The sequence below is a fragment of the Bactrocera tryoni genome, chromosome 2 (genome assembly GCF_016617805.1).
Source record: "Bactrocera tryoni isolate S06 chromosome 2, CSIRO_BtryS06_freeze2, whole genome shotgun sequence".
Classification (NCBI taxonomy): domain Eukaryota; kingdom Metazoa; phylum Arthropoda; class Insecta; order Diptera; family Tephritidae; genus Bactrocera; species Bactrocera tryoni.
In genome coordinates, this window is record NC_052500.1 from 53,062,393 (window position 1) to 53,078,628 (window position 16,236).

Here is a 16,236-nt window from a genome sequence, read left to right on the forward strand (position 1 = left end):
TAAGGTTTTGAATGCCGCAATGTATTGAATTGACCTTTTGTACTACAGCTGTATTCCGATGCTTATTTTCACATGCGAATAAAAAACAATTGAGCAATTCACAATCTGTCGTAAAGCATCGTAAAATCGTAAAATTATAAAAAAACAAGTGTAAAAATTTATAATTTTACGATGCTTTACGACAGGTTGTGAATTGAACAAATGTTATAATATTGGTAAGTTTTTTAAAACATTTTTTTTATCGGTACAACTAATTTTGGTTTTATGCGATTGACTTTATAGCACAATTTATGTAGTGTTGACATTGACAAGTAAACGTACTATACAACATAGTAAGACTGTATACTACTTATACTATATTATAATATTTCAAATGCATGTAAATGTAGAATTTCAGTATTGAATTTACATTTGATACTTCATCAGCTAAGTTTATTTACCAAGAGATAAAAGATTCAAAGCACATGAGAGCACAAATTTATAGTGTAAAAAGCTGAGAGGGCTGCTAATTTCTAACAGAAATTTTTGTTAGCAGAAATTATGCATGTAACTGCTGCCATGGGAAGAAACAGCTGTTGAAGACATGTGTATAGACAAACGATATGCATACATACATATGACACATTTGCTTTGATTTTGTTCATTGTAATATTAGTTTCGAATTGTGAAAATAATAATTTTATTGATTAAAAAAACATTTTGGTATTTTATTATTAATTTTTGCTAGTTTTTCGTTTCTTTAGTTTTTCGTTGTTTTGTTCTTTACGTTAGTAACTTGTGACTTTTCGCATTCTTCTTCTTCCTGATAACTAGCAGCTCCTAGCATTTCAAAATCAAACCTATTTTTAATTTTTGTTAAAATATGCAAATATGAACATTAAACAATTGAAACATGGAATATTATAAAATAAGAATTATAATTAGTGAAGTAAATGTCGAAACGTTTTACAAAATTTCTTATTTTAAAATCTTCATTAGCACTTAAATATTATTTTAAATAACAGACTATTAAAATACAAAAATTTCACAATTTGTGAACTACCTACAATTATCGCAGCAACGCCACTAGGCGAAGTAAGCCATAAACAATACACACTCATTCGCACCTGAAATGAAATATACCAATAAGTCTTCCGAAATCAACCAATCAATTTTAGCTTCAGCCATAGCAGAGCTCTGATTGGCTGCTTGTGGAATTATGTTCCAAACAGTATTTACAGTTCAAACAGCACAATTCCCTTACCGTGCCGTTAGAAGCCAATTGTTTTTGCATTTGTTTAAGAGTGTTTGAACACGAAGGTCGAAAAATAAGCGCAAAGATGGACTTCTAAAACAAATAAAAATATAGTGAAAATTGATTTAGCAAAATTTTACTAAAAATATAAACAAACCTTGCGTTAAGTGAAAATAAATCATGGCGCGTTACGATCCACAAATATGTCGGGATTCACCAAATTGTTACAATAACGAGAATATATATTTTAACGATCTGCGGCTTAACGATGTTTCAATTATTGAACGTATGTGTTGCCATAATTGTTAATTAAGATGTAGTGGTCTTTTTTTATAATTGAATTTTAAATATACATACATAGATACATATCTACCATTAATAATAATTATTATTGGTGATTTCATTATTTACTTTAAACGTACAATAAATATCTAAAGTTGTATGTGTACAATGCAAATTTGGAAAAACGATATTAGTGAAGTGAAAGTGTTTAAACTTTTGAAGGACTGCGCAAAAAATATTAAACAATTATTAATAATTCAACAGATATAAAGCCTGCTTTAAATTTTGTTTGCTTATTTGTGGTTGCTTTAATAAAAATAAAAACAAGGAAAACCATACACGTACTTAATTTTGATAGGTCAGCTTGTATGACAGTGCAAATATGCTATAATGGTCCGATCTGAACAATATATTCCGTGATTGTAGCATTGCAAAAGAAAACAACTTAAAAACAAAATGACTGGTTCGCATACATACTGTCGGATAGACGGACGGAATCGACTCAGCTAGTCAAGTAGATGATTTATAGCGTCTCCGCTATATGATATATCCTGTTCAAGGTATAAAACAATTGATCAATGTGTTTTGTTGACCAGTTAAAACGTGATTCTTCGTTTGAAATACGAAATAAATTATTATTCAAATGACGACATTAAAATACGGTTGATTTATAGTATACAATATCGCGCATTAAATTTATAAAATATTTAAGCTTTTCAGTTAGCTAAACTAAAATAAAATAAAATAAATCGTGCACAGTTCTGCTTTGACTAAACTAATTTAGTTCAACTTTTCGGAACCCTAAACTATTCTTCAACTTTCTAAATGTCTCTACAACGCATATATTATTCAGATTGGGTGATATATCCCATACAAACTGTATGTTGAAAATCAATATAAATCTTTTCAAACCCTTTTATGTTAAAAGAAATGCACATGTGAAAAGTATTACAGCATCGGTACAGTAGACGTTAACGTTTTTTTTTGTTTCCCTTACAATCGTAACCTAAACCCTGTGCCGTCGGATGCCAACTGAATTAGGGCTTATTTAGGTACTCTCTTATGAACTCAGCAAATTGATGAACTCATATATTGGCTGATATAAGCGGTATAATGTCAAGCGGAAGTTCGAAAATTTTTATATTAGGTATAAGGGGCCGATTCACCGCATTTGTAGCACACAGATATACTACTATCAGGAAAGGATTATCTCTGAATTTAAATTTTATATACATTATGTATATACATATTTCACACATTGACCGATATTTTCGGTAAAAAGTTAACTATAAGCATACATATTCAATACCAAGGGGCTTGAACAGTTATGGTTCGAGTTCGAGAATAAATAGAATTTAAAATTTGTATAATATGAGAAGTAGGCGTAGTAGCAGTTCGATTTCGCCCATTCGACACTGGCTCCATTAAAAATTTAATGTCTCTGGCGTATTTAGTTATTGCTTTATCAGGCTTTTGATAGTTTTTCACAGTACCGTTATATGAAGAATGAACGGAGTTATCATCCATTTTCACACTGTTGGTAGGAGTTCATATAATATTTGCGCTAGGTGTATTGTGTTGTTGTAGCTTTAGTGGTGTAGGAGATATGTACATTTATATGTGTGTATGTACCTAAATGTGTTTCTATATGTTGGACTTTTATACTTATTTGTTTTTGTAATGCTTTTAGAACAATGGAGTGCTTCATATTGTTCTGATTCGAGTAACAATCCAGGCTGCTATATAACAAACGCTTGTTCGGGAGCAAATTTAACTTCCAACTCATTTTATCGGTCGCCACAATGTTGTTCTGAATCATCACCCAAATTTGATGGTAAGAAATAATTTAAGTTACATAGCTTATAGTTAATTTGAAATATAATATATTTAATATATCGAAGATACGTGTTGAATTAAGTTGTTTTAAGCATGACCAGTTTTATAAAAACTACGCAGTACGCAGGTCTTCCTCTTCCTCTGCTTCCCCCGGCGGGTTCTGCGTCGATTACTTTAAGAGCTGAAGTGTTTTCGTCCATCCGGCCAGCATGACTTAGCCAGCGCAGCCGCTGTCTCTTGATTCGTTGAACTACATACATACATATGCATGTCAATGTCGCCATATAACTGTTGCCAATGCGTAAAGGACCATAAACCTTCCGCAGAACCTTTCTATCGAACACTCCTGAGGCCGACTCATCAGATGATGTCTTAGACCATGCCTCCACACCATATAGCAGGACAATAATTCTGAATTGCCACCTCAGGCCGAGGTAGCACCCTGTTGGCAAAAATTATTTTGTATTGGATTTCGAGGCTGACATTGTTTTTAGTGTTAATACCGGTTCCAAGATACGCGAAATTATATACGACTTCAAAGTTATAACTGTAAACAGTGAAGCCAAGTCGCGAATGCGACAATATCATCGGCCTACACCACTAGCTGTATTATTTTCTCCAGCAATAGATTGATTCTCCTTGTCTGAAACCATGCTTAGTATCGAAAGGCTCGGAGAGGTCCTTCCCAATCCTGACGGACCTTTTGGTGTTGTTCAACGTCAGCTTACACAACCGTATTAGCTTTGCGTGGATACCAAGTTCAGTCATAGCGACATATAGGCAGTTCCTTTTCGTGCTCACGTGCTCCTTCCACGGGTGTTTTCATAGATTTGGTAGATAGTAGATTTTCCAGGTCTAAAGAAACACTGATAAAATCCAATCAGTTCGTTGACGATGGGGTTCAGCCTTCCACACACTACGCTCGATAAGTCCTTATAAGCGATATTAAGAAGGCTGGCAATTGGCGCAACTTTTGGGGTCCCCCTTTTTGTGGAGTGGTCAGAGCACTTAAGTCTCAATCGTCAGGCACGATTTCTTCCGACCATATCTTCTTATCTTACTGTGCGTAAATGGACGAAATCGCACTTCAGCCACGCCTACTTACTTATTACACAATTTTAAAGTTCATTTGATTCTCTCACTTTCCACTGTTCAAATCAAGAAGCAATTAATATAACGGTATAAAATTTTGCAGAAATAATGCTTTTAACTAAAAAAAACTGTTCAATCCCCTATGTACCGAACATTTGGACTCTAGTACCTGTTTGACTTTTTACCGCAAATATCCGTCATTGTTTGAGATATATAATTTAAATTGCTGATAATAGTATGTCTGAATGTCAAAAATTGGTTGAATTGGGTCCCTTAGCCCCCATGAAAACTTGACTTAGCCCCCAAACAATATGTCGAATAAGTCGGTCAGTATATGAGTCCCCAGTATGAGCAAAAAAGAGTAAGACTTTGTTCATAATTTTAAAACTTTTAATTTATTCTTCGAAATGTGGTCCCTTCAAAATAACTCCCTTTGGCACCAATGCACTTGTGCCAACGACTTTTCCAATCCTGGAAACAATTGTTAAAGTCAATTTCGGGAATAGCCTTCAATGCGCGTAGCGATTCACGTTTAATGTCTTCAATTGACTCAAAACGGTTTCTCCGGAGCGGTCCTTTGAGTTTGCTGAATAGCCAGAAATCACACGGAGCTAAATCAGGCAAATACGGTGGTTGCGGCGCGATATTGGTTAAATGTTTGGCGAAATAATCACGAAGAATCAATGAAGTGAGTTTCGGATCACCTTTGCCATGATATTCGGCCGATTAATCGTCCGTTTCTGGGTAATAAACCTAGATCCAAAACTCATCGTCAGTAATAATACGTTTCATGAGATCCTAGTAGTCGGAAAGCATTGTTTCACAGACGTTAACGTGACGTTGTTTTTGACAAAATTGAGTGATTTTGGAACCAATCATACTTTGACTTTTTCGATATTCCAACGATGCCAGTAAGATCTCTGACTATTAATAGTCGATTATCAATCTCCAATTCCTTTGTTTTACTGATGTGATCAAATTGTTGATGATAGCCGTCCCGAACGTGGTTCGTCGTCAACGTGTTCTTTGCATAATTTGCACTAATCAAAAAACCTTTGCATGGGCAGAGAATTATGACCGAAGACCTTTTCCAATATTCTGAACGTTTCGGCACCAGAAATTTGATTCTACACACAAAATTTAACCGAAATTCTTTGTCGAATAATTGCACTCATCGTAAAAATCGCCGAATACACTTTACGTAATTCAGAAAGACAAGCGTATACTTTACTCAGTGGCGTAGCTAGGGGGGCGAAAGGGCCGTCGCCCCGGACGCAACGTCTTGGGGGCGGTTTTTGATATTCAGAAAAATACTTGAATAAATTTTTTACAAAATTTATTATAAAAGATAAAGAGTTGTACCCTCACAATGTAATAATCTGAATAAGAATGAAAAATATTAATTTTTACTCGAATACTCTTCAGTCTTTGAATTTGTCTTATATCTTTCTTAAAAATAGTAATAGAACTTAAAGATGCACCTTTATAGCTTTGTCTAGCGACGAGTCACTCTCACAGTTACCCTATGCTTTTATTGTAACAAATACTTTTATTTCTCCAAATTTTCAAAAATGGTATTTAAAAACTCCAATTCAGGCAAAAATTCCTGCAAATTGTGTCAAAAGTGTACAAGATATTGGGCGAAAATGGTTTTTTCTATGGCTTTTAATAAGTTGTCTTCGAAATTTACTATCAATTTCCTCAAAAACCGTATTGTGAGAATTTTGTAACTTCAGAATTTACGTGGCTTCTAGTTCCTAAATTTTATATACCTAATATCGAAGATATTTTGTAAAAATTCACTTTTTTTCGAACCACCTCATGAAACTTGTAGGTAGGTAGATAAAGGGGGGCGGCAGAACATCCTTGGTCCCGGGCGCCCGAAGTTGTAGCTACGCCACTGACTTAACTGTAAATATTATGTTTATGTGACATTTGATACAGATGTCACTGACAGTCATACGAACCTAGAAAAAACAATACTTCGAAGAATGGGGTTTCGCGCGAAATTTAAATTAAAAAGTCTTACTATATTTATAAATGTCTACATAAAATTGCTTGGATTCCGATCCTCTGGTTGTCGTTTTGCACCTTAAGGTATTTCCCTGGCTTTGATTCTGACATGTTGCAAGAGTATAAAATGTTCGGCTGCACCCGAACTTAGTCCTTCCTTACATGTTTTCCTTTTGATTTGAATTATGTTTTTATTGTTCGAAGAATATTCCTTTCGTCTTTTGCAAAACTGACTCATTTGCTACTTTAGATTTTTCCAATTATAAATGATCCGATTTAGATCAAATATGCATATTTGCTCGTTAACTTGTTGATATTTTAAGGGTAATTCCATAATGTCACTCTCATAAAAATCATCAACCTAATTGGCAAAAAATTGTAATAGTCGATTTTCAGTAGCTTCTTTTGAGGCGAATTTTTCACCAATAAAATCATTTGCCATAGACAGGAACAGGTAGAAATCACTTGGTGCCAGGCCCGAAAGAGGCAAAAGAAACTTACAACCAATCTCGTGGAGCTTCTGGAGAGTCATTGTAGATGTGCTGTTCTGATGGAACATAATTCCTCTCTATCTTAGGCTAGTAGTCTATTTCCGATTTCTTTCTTTGGACAGTCCAGCCACAGCATAGGTTAAAAGGCGTAGGATATAGGAGTGGGGATTCCTTGCCGATCTCACCAAACAAATAACGAAACCTTTCTGATCGTTAATCTTGCCTTGGCTACCGTTTGCACCGACTCACCGTGATTCAAACACGACCGTTTTCGTTTGACGTTGTCGTAAGCGACCCACTTTTTATTGCCAATAGCCACCTGCTTCAAAAATTTATAAATTTTGTCAGCAGCGATTCACATTGCGGTCTCCATTAGCATAATTTTAGTAAGCTAATGGTATTTCCCTATTAAAAATGATAGTATATGTTATGTCAAAAATGATAGTATTGTTACTTTTACAAATGAAGTTGAAATTTTCTGTTAGAGACTGCCTTATTTATAACGCGATTGTTCGCAAAGATGGTTCTGACAGCAGCTCTCAATCTTAAGACAACTAAAATAATTTGAGCAAAAAAAAAAGTATAAATATATTTCGATTAGTGAATTTCCGGCACAGTTCCACAATTGCCCTTGAACCATACTAGTAAATAAACTTTTAGAAAATTTTATTGTATTCGTGTAGCAATTTTTAATGTCTCTTGTCTCTCTATTTGTACCGGAAACTATTGACTTTACTCATTACATATACCAATTGTATACAAACTAACAATTGTTTTTCTTAACATTTGCTTTATTCCAAAATTTATTTCAAGAAACGGGAAAAGACTTTCATGAGATTTTACTCACACCCACTTCAACGAAAGAAGTAGCTGCTGTGCCTGCAGTGCGTATAATTAAGAAAAGAAATACGGCCAACAAGAAAGAACGAAGAAGAACACAAAGTATCAATAATGCTTTTACATGTTTACGAGAAAAAATTCCCAATGTACCATCAGATACGAAATTATCCAAGGTAATTATAAAACATACGCATGTAAGTGTACTTACCATATCTTTCAGGACCAAAAAGAACTGTAGAATCACACTTATTGATGCAAATATGCGTATATGTGTATGTATGTACATATATTCGCAATTCCAATGCAGTGCATTAATACAGCTCTAGATTCGTCTTAATGTATCCACTTGAAAGAGGTAAACCACTTTTGTTAATATCTACGACTATGTATGTACATACATACTATATATACAAACAGCAATTGTTTACCTTAAAGTAGATCTAATTTGTATATTTCAAAGCATGAAAGTGCCTAGGGAGGTTTCAATGGCGGATCCAAAATTTCTTTCGGGGGGAATCGGGTTTTTTCCTTCCTATTGTTTTATATTGATGTTAACATGTTCGGTAATTCTTCTGAATTTTTGATTTTTGAGGAGGTTCTGACAATATAAAATATATACATATGTACATACATATATAAAATGTACAATATTTTCTAAATGTACATACATGTAGTACTATGTATGTATGTATGTATTAAAGTGAAACGGAAAAGTGTTATTGAACTCAACCAGTTCGTACCCATCATTATACGAGTATTCGCCATTTTGGATATATTTTTGCATAGCAGCGGGGCTGTTTAGCTTAACAACAACAACAATACGAGTATTTATAATATTACGTACAAATTAATTTTGTAAATTTGGTAATTAAGACTTGTTTCTATTGCAAAAGAAAACGTTAACCTCGGCCGCACCGAAACTATAATATCATTGCATAAGGTATTAAAATATATTTACATACTTATCTAGATTTTGATAAGCAAGCTTGTATGGCAGCTCCATGTTTTAGTGATCCAATCTAAACAATAATTTCGGTGATTGTAACATTGTAAATTTCGGGAAGATAATTTGTCAAATAAAAAATATTTTCATACAGAAAATAGATTTTGATCGGGCAGTTTGTATGGCAGCTATGTAGATGTTTTAGTGATCCGATCTATAAAATATTTTCGGTGATTTTAGCGTTGTCTTGAATAATAATCTTTGTTTATCATACAAGAACTTGATTTTCATCGATCGGTTTCTGTGACAGCTATACACTGTAGTTGACAGATAACGGCATTGGATTGTGTACTCCTTAAAATCTATTAATTTAAATTAATCGTTTTGATATATTTATTTTTATTTTCAGATTAAAACGCTAAAATTAGCTATACTTTACATTAAGTACCTGGTTGAAGTGTTGGATGGAGATCAGGATCCGAAAACAGGATTTAGCGCTGATTTGAGGCCACTACACAGAAAAAGTTCCAGTGACAAGAGATCTTACTTAAAACATGATTTAAAGGTAAGATTTATTGGTAGTGTGAAAGCATAACAAGTCAAGTTATAGAAATATTTATACACAATACACCGATTATAGGGTTCTTGCAATTTTTAAATACCATTCTTGGCGGATGATTTTTGTTATCCAGCGAACATTCTTTTGAAGTCTGAGAACAGGAAAAGGTGGGTCAGATTGAGAATATACAAATAATCTTGCGGACTTTTCTTTGTTTTCATTTGAAACTTAGGAAAGCCAGGTATTGAACAAAAAAAATTTATGAATGATTAACTTACCTGAAGAAAAGTCTGTTGTTTATCAATCAACTATTTGAAATCACCAAAAATTTTGTTCTCTTATCACACGAAAATCTTTTTTATACCAAATTTTGCAAAATATCAAAACGCGCGTCATTTAAATATATAATAAATCTCCCGAACCAATTATTCGACTTCTGTGAAATTGTCTTCTGAAGATTAGGGCTAACTGCAAAATTTATGAATTCGATTCCAGCGGGGTCCCCTCATAGAAACGATTGAATAATTTTCATGAAAATAATATAAGCTCTCACTAGAGTGGTAGAATAAATCGGAGCATATGCATCATTCCTAGGTTGGATGAACTCTGCATCTTTCTTATATTTGTTTTACCAGCTAAGAAGACTTATTGATCTTTACCATCGTCACTAATGATTTTTAGCGTCGGATTATTAATTATAGGAAACTGAGAGCACCCTCTAAAGCTGTTTGTACCCTCTGAAGGGACCAATCGCCCTGAAATAGCCAGCTTCGTCCAATAGAAGAGGAATTGTGTTCCACCAGACCAACGGCAGATCACACACATCGACAGTGAATGGCCAGATGCTACCTGAACTTGGTTGAGCGATTCTTATGCATCTACCTTATTCCCAACCTGGCACCAAGTGATAATACCTGTTTCTCTCTATGGCCAGTTAGTTTGTTGGTGAAAAATTCGACTCAAGACAAGTTTGTGAAATTGTGTTGTCCTAGTTTTTTGCAAATAAAATAGCAAAAAATATAGATCTTATATGCAACATTCAACACAAGGCATTTATGGTTTAGGGTACTCGTAAAAAATACGAATTTCAGTCAGTAGAACCGACTTTATCTCGACAAATTCTTACACGAAATTCAATAGTTTTAGTTGGGCGTGGCTTCCACACCTTGTAACGAGCAAATATAATATTTTGCATACTCCTATGTATTCGTACACAAATGAACATGTGAAACGTATGTTGTACAAGTGTAATGGTGCCAAAAAGTAAATATGTACATATGTATATATATAAATAAAAACTAAACACTTATTACAATTACGCCCCTTAAAACGGTTCTACTCATTTTTATTATTAAATAATTTAGTTAGCTTATAACAATACTTCACTAAATGTCGACAAAGGGTAGTTACTGATTTCTGAGGGGTGTTATGAAGTGAATGTTAATACTATACATGGTTTCTCCATAAATTCGGCGAATGTATGGTACATTAATTGCTGCTTCATTACAGTAAAAGCATAAATAGATAAGCCACACACACTTGACACTTGCCCGGCTGGTTGTCAGCCAGCGACAGATGCTGTTCCGCATTGCTGCTTCATGGGAGTAAGGCGAAGTGAAAGGGGCACGTAACAAGTGCATCTGTGTTTCGTTCGAATTTTTATACATACCCACACATAAAGTTATTTCAGAATGGGTGTTGCGATTAACTCAATTGTGCACTCCCACAAAATTAAAAACAAAAAATAAAACCAAAATAAAAAATTTATTGATATCACTTTAATGTGTGTGTATACGTAAATGTACATATGTACATATATGTATATCCGTTATTGATGATTTTCTCGTTTGAATTGATATCTAGTGCATTATTTGTATGAAGATTCCAAATTACTTTCAAGAGCTTAATGGTTTCGTTTCACAATTAAAGCCCTGTATTCAAGTACTTAGATTTGAAATACGGAAGAGAACAGCGAAATTCGTAATTAAATTAGATATTGGAATCTATGGTACATATACATATATATCATAAAAATTAATTTATTTAAATGATATTATATGAATAATATAGAAAATAGCGATAATTAAATTGAATATCCTACGAAAGAATAAGAAAAAATGTCGTTATAATACCCTTCTCATGTGCAGTTCTGATGTATATCTAAGGGCCGTTTTCTCTATGTGTGGTTAGCAGACATCTGTCATTAAGTTCTGATTAAAAAACCTTTCTTTACCGAAAGAAGTAGTCTAGGTTAGCCTTGAGAGCCGAGGTGCATGCTGCTTGGATCCCCTATATTGTCTCAAAAGGCTTGCCTTTCATCGGCCTTTTCAGGCAAGGAAACAAAATATAGTTCGGGGGGCCATAACTGGGCTATGGGGCGCCTGCGGAAGCGTTGGGATGCCGGCCTTGGTTAGGTAGCTGTTCACAAGAAAGGCGGTATGAGCCGGGGCGTTGTCTTGGTGCAACTTCCAATCGGCTGCCATATCTTGTCGGAGCCGATTGACCCTTCGTTTGAGTCTCTTGAGGACTTCTACATAAAACTTGGCGTTGGCGGTTTGTCCAGAAGGAATAAATTCATGATGAACGATGCCTTTGATGTCAAAAGAGACAATAAGCATCATTTTCACTTTGGATTTGCTCATTCTTCCCTTTTTTGGGCGAGGCCTTCCAAAAAGGCCTGGTGCCATCGAAACACACCATTTATTGCTAAAGCAACATCTGGGTAAGCCTGCTTGATCATACCAAACGCTATGTCGCAAATTTACCGAGTTTCACACAGAATTTAATCGCGTATCTCTGCTCTAACGAACGCTGCATTTTCGGCTTGTGCCACTCACAGAAACATATCGCGCGAAAATGTTTGTCCTGACTCTCCAGTTGCTCGTTCGTTAGGTAGGAACGCCCTCTACCGAATCCAGTCAGTGCGGAAGAAAATCGGTCCTATTACTTTCCGGACATACTCTGTAAACGTATATGGCGACTCAGCTCTTCGCGCTTACCATTTATTTATGTATATACTTTATGGAATCTCCAACATTCTCTACTGGATGTTACAAGCTTCGTGGCAAACTTAATGTGTCTTATTATGGGTATAAATATGCTTCATTTTGTGATATTGAAATATGTATTAGAAACATATTTGGTGAATATAAACGTAACACTCTTAATATATAATAATAATCTTATATAATAGGTCTTATAGAATATAACCTTTTAAGAAGCTACAAGTATTAGTCTTAAACAAGTAAGGAAGGGCTAAGTTCGGGTGTCACCGAAAATTTTATACTCTCGCACGATAAAGTGATAATCGAGATTTCATTATCAGTCATTTACATATTTTTCAATTACCGTATTTGTGTAAAGTTTTATTCCGCTATCATCATTGGTTCCTAATGTACTATCGTATTATACAGAGAAGGCATCAGATGGAATTCAAAATAGCGTTATATTGGAAGAAGGCGTGGTTATAAACCGATTTCACCCATATTTCGTACCTGTCATCAGGGTGTTAAGAAAATATTATATACCGAATTTCATTGAAATCGGTAGAGTAGTTCCGGAGTGCAGCTTTTTCTGCCATTTCTTCCGTAAAGTTTAGTGTTTCTGACGTTTTTTGTTAGTCGGTTAACGCACTTTTAGTGATTTTCAACATAACCTTTGTATGGGAGGTGGGCGTGGTTATTATCCGATTTCTTCCATTTTTGAACTGTATATGGAAATGCCTGAATAAAACGACTCTGTAGAGTTTGGTTGACATAGCTATAGTAGTTTCCGAGATACGTACAAAAAACTTAGTAGGGGCGGGGCCACGCCTACTTTTCCAAAAAAATTACGTCCAAATATGAACCTCCCTAATGCGATCCTTTGTGCCAAATTTCACTTTAATATCTTTATTTATGGCTTAGTTATGACACTTTATAGGTTTTCGGTTTCCGCCATTTTGTGGGCGTGGCAGTGGGCCGATTTTGCCCATCTTCGAACTTAACCTTCTTATGGAGCCAAGGAATACGTGTACCAAGTTTCATCATGATATCTCAATTTTTACTCAAGTTACAGCTTGCACGGACGGACGGACAGACGGACGGACGGACAGACAGACATCCGGATTTCGACTCTACTCGTCACCCTGATCACTTTGGTATATATAACCCTATATCTGACTCTTTTAGTTTTAGGACTTACAAACAACCGTTATGTGAACAAAACTATCGGGTGATTTTTTAAGAGCTTGATAACTTTTTTAAAAAAAAAAACGCATAAAATTTGCAAAATCTCATCGGTTCTTTATTTGAAACGTTAGATTGGTTCATGACATTTACTTTTTGAAGATAATTTCATTTTAAATGTTGACCGCGGCTGCGTCTTAGGTGGTCCATTCGGAAAGTCCAATTTTGGGCAACTTTTTCGAGCATTTCGGCCGGAATAGCCCGAATTTCTTCGGAAATGTTGTCTTCAAAGCTGGAATAGTTGCTGGCTTATTTCTGTAGACTTTAGACTTGACGTAGCCCCACAAAAAATAGTCTAAAGGCGTTAAATCGCATGATCTTGGTGGCCAACTTACGGGTCCATTTCTTGAGATGAATTGTTCTCCGAAGTTTTCCCTCAAAATGGCCATAGAATCGCGAGCTGTGTGGCATGTAGCGCCATCTTGTTGAAACCACATGTCAACCAAGTTCAGTTCTTCCATTTTTGGCAACAAAAAGTTTGTTAGCATCGAACGATAGCGATCGCCATTCACCGTAACGTTGCGTCCAACAGCATCTTTGAAAAAATACGGTCCAATGATTCCACCAGCGTACAAACCACACCAAACAGTGCATTTTTCGGGATGCATGGGCAGTTGGCCACCAAGATCATGCGATTTAACGCCTTTAGACTATTTTTTGTGGGGCTACGTCAAGTCTAAAGTCTACAGAAATAAGCCAGCAACTATTCCAGCTTTGGAAGACAACATTTCCGAAGAAATTCGGGCTATTCCGGCCGAAATGCTCGAAAAAGTTGCCCAAAATTGGACTTTCGAATGGACCACCTAAGACGCAGCCGCGGTCAACATTTAAATGAAATTATCTTCAAAAAGTAAATGTCATGAACCAATCTAACGTTTCAAATAAAGAACCGATGAGATTTTGCAAATTTTATGCGTTTTTTTAAAAAAAAAGTTATCAAGCTCTTAAAAATCACCCGATATACAACATTGTTGCGAGAGTATAAAAATAACGTTATAAGGAAAATGGTTGTAAACAACATTAATGTAATGTTATTAATGTAATGCTTAGTACACTAGCCTTTGTTCTTATATATACATATATACTTGCTCATACATAAATATTTTCATAGTTAAAAGAATAATTTGAAATTTACATACTTATATCCATCTACAGAATATGCAACGCTCAAATAAAGGACGCACTGGTTGGCCTCAAGATGTATGGGCTTCCGAATTAATTCCTGATCAAGAGTGAATAAACGTTTTGTGATTTCAACCGAACAATTTTATTGCTTGAAATGCTGTTTGGTGTATTTTGTTTAATTAGAATAAGTGTGACTTAAGTCATAATGTATTTATTTTATATAAATTCGGTTATTTTATTATGAATCGTAACCCAAAAACCAGTTAAAAATAAAAAATATGCATAAATTAAAATATTATGTTTTTTTTCATAAATAGTTTGATAAAACATTAGTTTATTTGAAAAAAAAATTGCACAGGTTTATTATTTGTAAGAATGTATATCTAATATAATATGCTTATGTGTATATACTGCATTGTCTGAAGAGTCGTTGACCCAATTTAGTACTCGTTGTTCATACGATCCAATTCCGCACAGTAATATTGATTTTTGATTATTTTACACTATTCGAGACAGTTGAAGAAAATAATATTATATAATCCAAATATAATGTTTTAAAGCTTGCTTGCCGACTTTTGCATTTCCGTGCGCTTTGGGTGACCTTCAACGGGCAACAATTATTCAGTGGAATGCCAATTAAACACTTGGGGTATTCACAACGTGTCATAAAGCATCGTAAAATCATAAAATCATAAATTTTTATACTAGTTTAAAAAATTTGTTGTTGGATTGCATACTAAAATAAGTTTACGCAAATACAACTCTGAACGCTATGTTTTCGGATCGTTATAACTTATAACTTTATCAGACTATGTGAAACCCCTAACTGGTGTTTAATGATGTAGTATATATTTTTTAAAAAACTAATTCTTAAAGCGTTTAATAGGATTTTTCTTTATACTTTTATACTTTTTGATCGATTTTGAAAAAACAAAGCGGCGACAATCTTTTCATTTGTAAAAAAAAATTTTATTTCAAGAAGACAGATTTATTTATCGGTCACTTAAAAAGCAATTCAGAAGTTTTCGCAACGATGTCATATTGAGTTACTGCTTCTTTCTTCCTAACGGTGGGTGTAATTTGTACGGGTGACCTTACTATGAAATTTGGCAAACCAGTAGTTAACCGTTAAATATGCTGGTGCAGATTTTCCGTAGAACCAATAAAGTTACTGCTCTACATCGAAGGTATTTTTCTCAATCATGACACAATGTTTTTTCGAAACATGTTATTCTTACATTGTAAACAAAAATAGCATAGATATCGCCTCTTTGAAATCAAAAACTTGAGAACGATTGAGTGAAATATAATGGTTTTAGTTTGCATGTCAACATTCGAGTTAAGGCTAATACTCTAAGAGCAGGATAAGGATATTTTGTTTAACGCGATCTCTTGGGCGAGCCAAAGACTTTTTAGCCCATATCTACTATATATGTACATACATACGAGTAAATAGGAATTAATACGTGTATTGGCACAGGTAATTATGTTTACATAGTCAGAAATAAACCAATTTATATACATATGTACATACATGTACTATACATACATACATACATGTGTATGTGCTTCGAATTTTTTAGAGTATTTCCAAA

General features: G+C 34.5%; 1 protein-coding gene across 2 annotated transcripts; it reads left to right on the plus strand.

Moving 5' to 3' along the window:
* Positions 1–1,047: 1,047 nt before the first annotated feature.
* On the plus strand, positions 1,048–14,934 carry LOC120768654 (heart- and neural crest derivatives-expressed protein 2). Of its 2 annotated transcripts, none has more exons than XM_040095427.1 (5): positions 1,048–1,520; positions 3,207–3,350; positions 7,762–7,961; positions 9,141–9,296; positions 14,672–14,934. In XM_040095427.1, the coding sequence occupies exons 1-5, from the start codon at positions 1,415–1,417 to the stop codon at positions 14,750–14,752; spliced, it is 687 nt and encodes a 228-aa protein (XP_039951361.1). In that variant the 5' UTR covers positions 1,048–1,414; the 3' UTR covers positions 14,753–14,934. The 2 variants fall into 2 exon arrangements, with proteins under 2 accessions (XP_039951361.1, XP_039951362.1); XM_040095428.1 differs by lacking the exon at positions 1,048–1,520 and adding an exon at positions 2,037–2,076.
* The last annotated feature ends 1,302 nt before the right edge of the window (positions 14,935–16,236 follow it).